General features: G+C 42.0%; 1 protein-coding gene across 2 annotated transcripts in view; it reads left to right on the plus strand.

Moving 5' to 3' along the window:
* The window catches only part of SLC8B1 (solute carrier family 8 member B1), a 37000-nt gene that overhangs the window by 10700 nt on the left and 14086 nt on the right, over positions 1-12214 (plus strand). Inside the window, exons 3-9 of one of the 2 annotated variants that reach the window (XM_074297125.1) lie at positions 7479-7631; positions 7839-7891; positions 8191-8248; positions 9119-9224; positions 9314-9481; positions 9641-9751; positions 11080-11130. In XM_074297125.1, coding sequence (XP_074153226.1) covers positions 7479-7631; positions 7839-7891; positions 8191-8248; positions 9119-9224; positions 9314-9481; positions 9641-9751; positions 11080-11130 — 700 coding nt within the window. The remainder of the gene's footprint in view (positions 1-7478; positions 7632-7838; positions 7892-8190; positions 8249-9118; positions 9225-9313; positions 9482-9640; positions 9752-11079; positions 11131-12214) is intronic. The other variant, XM_074297134.1, reaches the window with a different exon arrangement.

A 12214-nucleotide genomic window follows, 5' to 3' on the forward strand; every position in this document is an offset into this window, starting at 1 on the left:
AAGTCTGGTTTAAGGAGAGCCACTTCTTATGACATCAGGCACCCAACTGTGATTAGAGGGAGAGGAGGAGGAAGAGGAGGAGGTGAAGGAAGAGATGGAACTCTTTTCTGGAGGCTGGAAGAAGGATGAGGGTCTTTGGGTTCTGGATTGGTCTAGGTCAAAAATTCTGCTCTCCCATTTACTCCCTACTAATCTTGAGCAAAGTCATGATTGGTCTAAGATCCCTTCCAGATAGAAATCTGGAATCTTATTTTCTTGGCTATGAGTTGAGAACCAAGAAAACCTCTTTTTCCTGTTTCAATAAATGTCAATCATTTAATAAAAACCCCAAACTTCCACGACTCTGGGTTGGTTGGGAGCGGTAGGAAGGTGAGTTGTATCTCAAGTGTCCTTCCTGGGATTCTGCTGATGCTGGATGGCTGCCATCGCTCTCTCTTCTGGGAGGTAATGGGAGAATTTAAAGCTTTACATTCCTGAATTCCTGTGAGCAAGCAGACTGGATCTAACCTGCCTTTTTTCCTGAATAAGCCAGGCTCTAAAGGATGTAGTCTAGGTAGAGAAGGAGCTACCAAAGATTGGGCTCTGGAAGGGACTGAGTCCAGGGTCACACAGCTAGGAAATGTGTAAAGCAGAATTAGAGCCTGGGACCCTACATCTTCCTTCCTTCCTTTCTTCCTCCCTCCCTCTTTTCCTTTCTTTGTTTCTTTCTTTTTCCTTCTTTCCTCTTTCTTTCTTTTTTCCTTCTTTCCTTTCTTCCTTCTTTCCTCTTCCTTCCTTCCTTCTTTCCTCTTCCTTCCTTCCTTCCTTCCTTCCTTCCTTCCTTCCTTCCTTCCTTCCTTCCTTCCTTCCTTCCTTCCTTCCTTCCTTCTTCCTTTTCTCTCTCCCTTCCTTCCTTCTTTCCTTCCATCATATTTTATTTTTTCCAAATACATGCAAAGAGAGTTTTCATCATTCAATTTTGCAAAACTTTGTATTCCAGATTTTCTCCTTCCTTCCCTCCCTCCCCCCAAGATGGCAAACAATCCACTATAAGACATTATACATCATGCACACTTTTTCTCACAGGGATCATACTAAAAAAGTCACTAGGCTTCCCTGGACTTCAATTTCCTCCTTTGAGGAGATCAGATTGGCTGGCCTTTGAGGGGTCTGTGGGCTTAATCATAATACAATAGGACCATAAGTCTAGAAGTGCATGGGACTCCAGAATCCTTCTAGTTTGGTCTCCTTTTATGGTAGGAGAAACTGAGTGAGACCCAAGGATCATCATAGACCTAGAGCTGTCAAATTCAACCTTCCTCATCTTACATATGAGGAACCTGAAATTTAGGGATTTGAAGGCACTAAGGAAGTAAGCCTGAGGGGTGGGATTAGAACTCATTTCTGATGGCAGATCCAGGCGACTTCTGGGGTTTTAGTTGGCTTCTCAGCCATGACATGTTGTGCTGATTGTGTCTTCCAGAATGTAAGCTCCTGGAGGACCTGGTACCCTTTGGGTTTTGGGTATCCAGTGCTTTTCAGGTAGTAGGTGCATAATAATTGTTTGTTGATTGATGGATAGTAGGAAAGATATGGATGGGCAATGGGAGAGCAAGGGAAAGTGCTCCATGTTGGCGATCACGGGACCAGGCTGAGATCCCTACTTTCCTGAAGGATGTCCCCAGTGGGAAGGGCCATTTCTGAGGCTCTCAATGGTACTTGTTTCTGGGACCAAAAAACATCTTTTCTCTGGAAGAGTCATCTTTCTGTTCCTCCAAACTAGTGCACAGATCATCCTCCTGAGTGTTTGTGACCACTGAAAACTTGTATGATCTCATTTAGGTCTTCCCACAAACAGTTCTGGGGGAAAGGGGCTTATTAGCCCCACTTTACAGATGAGGGAACTGAGAAGACTTGACTATCACAGATTTAGAACTAAGCAGAATCACATCTAGGATGTAACCCTTCATATTTACAGATGAGGAAACTAAGGCATGATCTCCCCTCTGTACCCCGATGTGGGAGGAACTGTCTCTCCACACCTAACCTCAAGCATTTACAAGCCTGGGTGCAGCACTGGACCTTTCTCTGGCTCAGTTTCCTCCTCTGGTAATGGAGGTTGGACTTTCTAGTACCAAAATGATGATCCTTTGATCCCCCACTCTGCTTTTGGGATCTTCAAGAACCCGGCACAGGATGAGGTGGACAGATCACAAAGCCAAGTGGATTTTATCAAGTAGAATGTGTGAATGACCCACACTGGGAGCAGTGAGGAACCATCAAAGAAAGAGTCTTGTTCATTGGATCCTAGGTTGGACCTGTAGTCAGGAATCACTTCAGTCACTTATCTGTGTGAACCGGGGCAAATCACTTCACCTCTCTCTGTCAGTGTTTCCTCGTCTGTAAAATAATAATAAAAATTAAAATGTAAAATAAAAATAAATGACCCTACGTCTTGGGGTCATTGGTGAGGTTCAATTTAGTAAACATGTGTAAAATGCATTGGATATCTTAAAGTAATTTATAATGGCTAGCTTTTATTACTATGATAATTAGTGCCAGTACTGTTACAATTACCACTCCTACTATTGATATTACTATCACCATCACCATTAATATTACTGTTACTATAACTTTTACTATTATACCTATTAACATTTCTGTTATCATTACTAGACTATTAGTATTACTGTTGCTGCTACAATTACCATTACTGTTATTCCAATTGCCATTATAACTACTATCACTATCACCATTAACATTACTTTTATTATAACTTTTACCACTATACTTATTATTACCATTACTATGACTGTTAGTATTACTGTTACTATTGCAATGACTATTACTAGAATTCCAATTGGCATTATTACTATCACTATTACCATTAGTATTACTGTTACTATAACTTTTACCACTATACTATTAGTATTACTGTTACTATAACCTATCACTATACCTATATTGCTAACATTACTAACATTACTTTTACCATTATTAGCCTGTTAGTATTACTGTTGCTATTACTATTACAATTACTATTACTCCAATTGGCATTATTACTACTATCCCATTTACTATCACCATCACCATTTACTGTTACTATAACTTTTACAACTATAACTATTAAATTACTGTTATCATTACTATGACTGTTAGTATTACTGTTTCTATTGCAATTACTGTAACTAATACTGTATTACTGTTTTTTATTACCATCACTATTAGTATTACTTTTGCTTTTATCACTATATAATATGACTGTTACATTATTGTTGCAACTTAAATTACTGTTACTAATACTTTGAGTGTTACTATTACTGTTACTGTTAACATGGTCACTCCAAATTTTGATGAGGGAAGTAGAACGGACTAGGAGTCAGGTTCTTGGGAGAGGATTTGCTCGGATTGGACTTTTGTTTATAGAACAAGAATCTCTGTCCTTATTTTTGTTTATAGATGCCCAGACAGATGTTGTTGGCTGGTACTAGAGGAGTATTGAGGAATATATAATCTACTCCAAGCCCTCAACCCTATAAACAAAAGCTTCTTCAGCTACAATGTTCCAGGAGAGATTTCTATTTAAGCTAAGAAATGATCTTTTGAACAGAGAGAACATTGCAAGTTAGTGTTATTACTCAAGTGATACAGCATTAAAATTAAATTTCCTTACTTTTAGTATTATTGTGAGTATTGTTATTTTTAGTATTATTATTATCACTATAACTTACTATTATTGTTGTTACTATTTTAACTATTACTGTTATTATTACTCTTGCTATCTACTATTCCTATTATTACTATTACCATTACGATTAGTATTGCCATTTGTTAGGATTCTCACAAGGTACTTATGCACTTAGTTCATACCTTTAAAGGAGTTTACACCTTTAAAAGAGTTCCATCATTGGTCCACACATTAGACTCACACCTTTAGAGAGCAGATAAAAGCCCACATTGTGGGAGGAGGAGTCAAGATTTCATTCCCGTTTCCACCTTGGTACTGGCTGGAGGCTTTGGATTCAGAAGGAGATAGAGGCTGAAGCTGGAAGAGACAGAGGACTAGCAGCAAGAGCTCTGGGGAACCAAGGAGAAAGGAAGGCCTCTAGAAAACTAGCTGAGCCCCAAATGAAGGAGATAAGATTTTGGAAGAGACAATATTTTTTTTTCCCCTTGAGGCTGGGGTTAAGTGACTTGCCCAGGGTCACACAGCCAGGAAGTGTTAAGTGTCTGAGACCAGATTTGAACTCGGGTCCTCCTGAATTCAAGGCTGGTGCTCTATCCACTGCGCCCCCTAGCTGCCCCCAGAAGAGACAATATTTGAAGGACACATAAAGGATCTGGATTTTAACTCCTGGCTGCATTTTGGAGTGATTGAACTGAACTGAAAGGAAGGCTGCCTCCAGAAGCTCCCCAAGAAACCTGCTCCCAGAGAACTTTATTTTTTAGAGAAAAAGAACATTACTATTATTGTTATCATCACTAGTTACTGCTACTATTATTGCTATCATCATTACTACTACTATAGCTGTTATTATTGATATTCCTGTTACTATGACTACTATTATTGATGTTATCATTGTTATCTTTACTACTGTTAGGATTACTAAGTGAGAACTGAGGTTGTCTGGATAGTGACAAGGTGAGAATTCAGGTTTTCTTGAATTTTACATAATTCATGAAATTCCGCAAGCCATAATAAATTTTCTCCAGGTTCCAGACATGTCCTTGCTATGGATTTCCAATCATTCGGGGTTTGGACTTCATAAGACAAACCATCTAGTAACATTTTGACATAAGCTGATGTAGCCCCATAAAGGGTACAACCTTTTTTCAAATCCTTAATTTTATTCAAATCTAAAGGTGCATATCTTCTCCTTTTTTTACCTACAGAGTCAGTATTTTCAATCACAGGATATGCATGTATAAAATCACTTATATCCTGTCCTTCTCTCTTAGCTTTAACCAATGCTTTTTCTAATCTTGTCATAGGCTTAGGCTTCTTCACAGGCAATTCTGTTTGTGTTTCTGCCTCTTCCCCTCTTTCTTCCTCCATCTCTGAAGGTGGGGTTGATGTGGGCCTGTCAATAATCTGTTCTCTAGGCAGGGTTGAAGCTTCTTCAAGAGAATCATACCATAATTCCTCATTTAAATCCTCTTGCTCTAGGGAAAGATCTTGATCTTTCCTTTTTTCCTCACACTTCCTCCTCTGTTCATTTTTAGAACTTTTCCTTCTCCTACAACTTGCTTGATAGTTTAAGGCTAATTGAACTATGTTGTAGATATAAAATACTTCTGCAGAAATTGAACGAGGCCCATTTTTTGCTTGAAATTCTTTCATTTCATATCCCACTAGCTTCCATTTATCTACATCTATCTTTTCTTCCTCTAAGAACCAAGGGGATGTACGTCTTAATGCAGCCAAGAGTTTAGCAATCTGTACCCAGGTTACAAGTAAACTCTGCTCCTCAATTATCTTGATTATACTCTCTATAGTACCACTCCTGAATGGGGGTGGAGCTGAGGTTGCTTCTGGGGCTGGGGTTGAGTCGGCTGAGGTCCAGGGATTGAATAAAGCTTACATCTGCCCCATTTCAGCTATAAGAGATTCCTGGTTTAGCCCTTAACAAGTTAAGTTCCTTGTTTATCTATTAGCACGCTCACTTAATCTTTAACAAAGTTTCCTCGTTACTCACGGTTCTGGGTCAGAGAGACTGCGATCTAGATCGGAAGCTTTTCCACTGGAATCAGGACCGTGTCTGTCCCTGTTCGGGCGCCAAATTGCGAAGGTCTGGTCTAGCTCTTCTTGTCAGGATAAGCAAAAGTCCTTGCCCCACGTGTGGACGCCAAATGTAACAAGCTGTCGTCTCCAGAAGCTGCTGGATCGCTCTCTGGGAAGAGATCTGCTGTGTCTTCTACTCAAATCTCTCCGACAGATTCTTCTTCCTGTAGAGAACCGTTGTCTCCAGGCAGTTGCTGTTAACTCTTGTCCTTAGAAGTGACTTCCCTTCCTGCAGAGAGCCCCGTCAAGCCTGATGCAATGCAGAGTCTTTCTTCTTGAATCCTGGCTCTGAATCTCCTCCAGCTCTTATCCTTCTCCAGGCCGATCTCTCTCTGCGCCCAGTGCTGTCTCTTTTTATCCTCCCAGAGAATGGGCGTGGGATAATGCAAGGGCTTCTGGGAAGAACCACCCCAGCCAATGAGCTTGCCCCCTCTATCAAGTCAACCTGAGTTCTCACCTTGTAATTGTCCAGAAAACCTGAATTCTCACCTTGTCACCATCCAGACAACCTGAGTTCTCACTTAGTAATCCTAACAACTACTATTACCATTACCATTCCTATGATTACTATTACTATCATCACTTTTACTATCACTGTTACTGTTACTATTGGTATAGGTATACTACTGTTACAGTTATTGATACTATCACTGTTACCTTTACTATTATTACTATTATCATCATCATTATTATTACTCTTGATGTGGGTATACTGTTATTGATACTATCACTATGATACTATTCCTAGTGTCATCATTATTAATATTATTGTTATTACTGCTTATTAGTATTATTATTGATATTATCACTGTTACTATTCCTAATGTCACCATTATTAATATTATTGTTATTACTGCTAAGTATTGTTATTGCTATTATCACTGTTACTATTCCTAATGTCATCATTATTAATATTATTGTTATTACTGCTTATTATTATTGTTATTGATATTATCACTGTTACTATTCCTAATGTCACAATTATTAATATTACTGTTATTACTGCTTATTATTATTGTTATTATCACTGTTACTATTCCTAATGTCATCATTATTAATATTATTATTATTACTGCTTATTATTATTGTTATTGATACTATCACTATTACCTTTACTATTATTACTATCATCATCATTATTATTACTCTTGTTGTGGGTATACTGTTATTGATACTATTACTGTTACTATTCCTAGTATCATCATTATTAATATTATTGTTACTACTGCTTGTTATTATTGTTATTGACACTATCACTGTTACTATTCCTAGTGTCATCATTATTAATATTATTGTTATTACTGCTTATTATTATTATTGTTGTTGATACCATCACTGTTACAATTCCTGTGTCATCATTATTAATATTATTGTTATTATTGCTACCTTTCCTATTACTTCTATTACTACTACTACTACTACTACTACTACTACTACTACTACTACTACTACTACTACTACTATGATTTTAGTTGGAAGGGACTTCAGAGTCCATCCAAACTATGTGCTCCCACCAGTTTACAGATAAGGGACAGGGCTGGAAAGGGTATGGGAGGAATTGGAACATTATGTGCTGGGACAACATTGCTAGTAGCTAGCAAGGGAAAAGCTGGGAGACCAGGTGGGGAAGGTTGTTGTGTCCGGGTTCTAGCTCCTTTCTTCCCAGAGGCTGGGGTGCATTTCCCTGACTTCTTTCCCCCTTTTCTCCCCTTACCAGTGTAGGAAAGTGAGCTACCTGAACGTCTCTGAGAGATGTGCTTTTGTCCAGACCAACCCAGACTGCCAGAGTAATGATGGATACCTCAACTACCTCGGAGGCATCTTCTGCCTCTTCTCTCCGGACCTCCTGCCTTTAGTGGTCACTCTCTATGTGAGGCTTTATCCTTGGCGGGAGGCTGATCTCCCTCTCTCCTTCACACAGGCACCATAAGGAGCAGGGGCTGGGTGGGGGATGAGCCTCAGTTTAAGGGACCCAGAGGGCTTCCAGGTGTCAGAACTGCTCAATCTGGGGGGGATTAGCTGAGAAGGGGAGCCCCTTCCTCACCCCAACTCTAATTCTTTTTTATTTCTGGGTTAGGTATTCTGGCTGTTTTATCTCTTTCTGTTCCTTGCTGTCACAGCTGAGAAGTTGTAAGTCTATCCTTTCCCAGGCTTAGAATGGGGCAGTGGAGGATGGATGGGGGGGGTCTACACCCCTGGAGTGGGAGGAAAGGATGTGGGGTTACAGAGGAGGCTGTAGGACTGGGTAGAGACTGGGTGAGAGTTGGAACCTTGTTAGGTCCCCCTGTATCCACTATTTCACATGGTTGCTTAAGGCCCAAAGAGAGCCCATAAACGTCATTAGCCATGGTGAGTTGGGAGAAATAGGCCTGTGATCTCAGTGAGCGTCTTGCCCAAGGAAGCTTCAGGATCCATGTTTCTCCTTGCAGTTTCTGCCCCAACTTGTCAGCGATCTCTACCACCTTGAAGCTTAGCCACAATGTGGCAGTATCCTTTTCAGTGATGGTTGTTTGGGAGGATGCCCTGGAAAAAGGAGTTGGGATCAGGAGAATAAATGGAGAGGTCTTGGGAATGGAGAATGGTAAAAAATGGAAAAAGAGCCTGGAGGATGGAGATTAGAGTGGAGGAATAAGGAAGAAGCTAAGGGAGAAGGGAGGAAAAGGCTGGAGAGAAAACTGGGAGAATAAAGAGAAGGCTGGACAGTGTATTGGGGAAGGAGAGAGCTAGGAAAATGGAGAAATGGCCAAGGAGATGGGAGGCCAAGCATAAGGAAAAGGGAACATTTAAAGATTTGGGAGAGAGGAGTCTGTGGTTAGAGGGAAGAGAATTCTGGGGTCATGGGAAGGAGGGAAGTCTGGGGTCATGGGGACAACTCAGGTTCTAAGAGAATTCTGGGGTCACAGCGAGGAGGGAGTTCTGGGGTCATGGGGAGAACTTGGAGAACTCTGGAGTCTTAGGACATTTCTGGGGTCATGGGGAGAACTGTGAGAACCTAGAAGAATTTGGGAGCCATGGGGAGGAGTACTCTGGGGTTCTAGAGCACAGCCCGGGAGAAAAGAGAAAAAACCCAGCAGACGGAGGCCAGCCAAGGAACCTGGAAGGGTCTGGGAAAGTCTAGGGGATGATGAGGATGTGGAACATTTGGAACCTGGACAACAGGTGGAAGACAGTGGTCTAGAAAAAGTGCTTAGGGGAAGGCCCTAGCCAGACAGAGCCCTGGGAGCTGGGGGAAAATGGACAAAATGGGATTCTGGGCTGGAAGCTCTGGGAGAAGGTCCCGGGGAATCACTTGTGCCTGGGAGGGGTTGGAACTGCTGCCACCCTTGCAGTGACTTTCCTTGACCTGACCCTCTCCATGGTGTTACCTTCTTGGCCTTTGGCAATGGGGCCCCTGATATCTTCAGTGCGATGGTGGCTTTCTCCAATCCCCGCACGGCCGGGCTGGCCATCGGAGCACTCTTCGGTATGGGGTGAGGGCGGGCGGCTGCTGGGAGGAGCTCTGGGAGGGGCTGAGGCCCAGCCTGACCAGGGGTGCCATCTTGGTCTCCTCAGGTGCTGGCGTGCTGGTCACCACAGTGGTAGCCGGCAGCATTGCTATCATCCGGCCCTTCACGGCTGCCTCCAGGCCCTTCTTTAGAGACATAATTTTCTACATGGTGGTCATCTTCTTGACATCAACCTTGGTGTACATGGGCAAGATCACTCTGTCTTGGAGCCTAGGTAAGCCTGTAAGGCTGGGAATTGAAGGCCTAGTTCCTGTTACAGGGGGAGGAGAAGGGGGCTTGGAGCTAACTGTGGGTCAATGAAAGTAGTGGGGGGGAAAGGGAGGATCCTGGGAGATACTGGGACCTTAGGCTTCTCTCACCTACATGCTGGCAGGTTACCTGGGCTTTTACGTCTTCTATGTGTTCACTGTGGTCCTCTCTACCTGGATATATCAGCGACAGAGTGTGGCAGCGCTCAACCCCTCCCTGCCCGGCCCCCTACCAGGTAAGGGGGGTCTCTGCCCCGGGGAGGGCAGCACTCTGAGAAGTGGGAGGCAGTGGATTCTAGGTTCTTGTCTCCCTTCTCACCTGACCCTCTGCTCCTTCTCAGCCTTGCCTTCCTAGATCTGCTTCCAGCAGGTAATTAGAGAGGGGCCTGGAAGGGATCTCAGAGGCCATCCTGAAACCCCCCCCTCATTTTAGCCATGAGGGATTTAAGGTCCAAGCATGGGCCTTGCCCAGAGTCACACAGGACTAAGTGGAGGAGCTAGGATTTGAGTTTAGCAACAGTGTCAAGTGATAGATTGTCTACCACTCAATCTCCAAGCATGATATCCTTCAATTGTTATTCTATCACATCAAAGTTTCATGACCCCATTTGCTATTTCATTCTTCAGAGTGTTCCCATTTTACAGATGAAGAAACAGAGTAGTAAGTGTCTAAGGCCAGATTTGAACTCAGCTTCTCCTTTCCCCCTTTTTTCCAAGTCATCCTATCCATAAGGTCCCAAGATAATCTCAATTTGATCCTGTGCGGGAGATGCTGTTGTTGTCCTACTTTTACAGATGGGGAAACTGAGTCTAAGAGAAGTTTAAGAGTTAGGAGGGCCCCGAGAGAGCAACTAACCCATCTCACCCACACCCGAACAGGGAGCTTGTCTATGGTAGAACTTAGAGCTAGAGCTGAAAGGTATGTTAGAGCTTTTTGAGCCCTTCCCCTTCTTTTTTCAGATGAGGAAACTGAGACCCAGAAAAGTTGAAGGTCTTTTTCAAGGTGACGCAGAATATGAACCAAAACTAAGATCTGAACCCATATCTTGAGTCTCCAAATGAAATGTCCCCTCCAGTATATCATGATTTCCTCTTGTCCTAAAAGCCTTCCTCTGGTGGTTGCCAGAGTGATCAGGAACCCGTCACTACCAATCTATCTAAGGCTAGACCCATCCTAGCGCCTCCTCTCCATCCTTTCGTGCTTGTCCAAATTTTGCAGCTGTTCTTTTTAGACAGGGGCAAAGGGATTGAGCTCTGCCCCCTTCCCCTCCTGGAGGCCCACAAGGCTCACCTGCTGATGACGTCAGATGTAGAGTTAGAATCAAGAGATCCAGTGGGTTCTTTCCCCTATTGGTCATTGCCCAGATTGTTCCTTAATCTCTCTTCGGGTCTTATTTCCCCAGAAAGACTTAGAAGTTCCCAGAGGCAGGGACCTGGTGTCTTTTGTTTCTCTACCGAGACCAGCCCATGATCACAGCAGACACTTGGTAACTTTTACTAAGTCTCTGAAGGAGTGAGTGGGTGAGAGGGTGAGTGAGTGACCTTTTCCTTCTCTCCTCTACAGCATTGGAATCTGAGGATGGGAATTCTTCCGTGACCAACAGCTATGATTATGGTAAGTCTGGGTGGGGTAACTGATAATAACAACAACGTCAATAATAATAAATAAATTAGAACAAACTCCCATCTCCCACAGCTACAGTAGGTCTGGATGGGGTAATTGATAACAACAACTATGGCAACAATAATAAATAAATAAGAACAAACACTTCCATCCCCAACAGCTATGATTATGGTAAGTCTGGGTAGGGTAATTGATAATAACAACAGCAATAATAATAAATATATAAAATAAGAACAAATTCTTCCATCACCAACAACTACGATTATGATACCTCTGAATGAGGGTTAATAATAATAACTGCAGCTTGATTTTGCTAAGTCTGGGCAGGGTAATTAATGATAACAATATCAATCAATAAATAAAATAATAACAAAACTCTTCCATGGCCAACAGACATGATTATAAATGGGGATAATAATAATAATAATAAAATAAATAACAAAAAAAAACAATTCTAACAGCTATGATTGAGCTACATCTGGATGGGATAAAAATATCTGGATGATAAATAACAACAATAGGATTTATAGTACAGAAAAAGAATGCTAGATGTGGAATGAAGCAGGGTTTAAATCCTAGCTCTGTGTGACTTTAGGTAAGTCATTTAACCTCTCTGGATCTCTGTTTTCTCTTCTGTTAGATGAGTGGATTGGACTAGGTAAATTCTGAAATCTTTGCTTGTTTTATGCTTAGGATAATCTGAGAGTTACCATGTGGTCTCCCTACATTTGGTAGAGTGGAAAGATGCTATGGCAAGAGGAGGATCATGGATCCATAATCAGTCCAGTGATTATGTTATTATTATATTATACCATATTATAATAATAAGATTATTATGTCTTTATGTGTCAGGAACTGTGCTAGGCAATGGGAATAGGGAGAAAATAAGACGGCTCCTGCTTTCCAGGAACTTACATTAATCACCTCATTCTGTCCTTTGTGGGAATGGTGGGATAGGAGGTACCGAACAATTAGAGATCACATCGAGGAAGAGCACAGGTTTATAGGTACAGGTTGCCGGGTCAATTCAAGCATCCCCCTGTCTCACTCTGGTTGAGTAACAACAGGAGTCAGG

Source organism: Sminthopsis crassicaudata, chromosome 1, assembly GCF_048593235.1.
Source record: "Sminthopsis crassicaudata isolate SCR6 chromosome 1, ASM4859323v1, whole genome shotgun sequence".
Classification (NCBI taxonomy): Eukaryota; Metazoa; Chordata; class Mammalia; order Dasyuromorphia; family Dasyuridae; genus Sminthopsis; species Sminthopsis crassicaudata.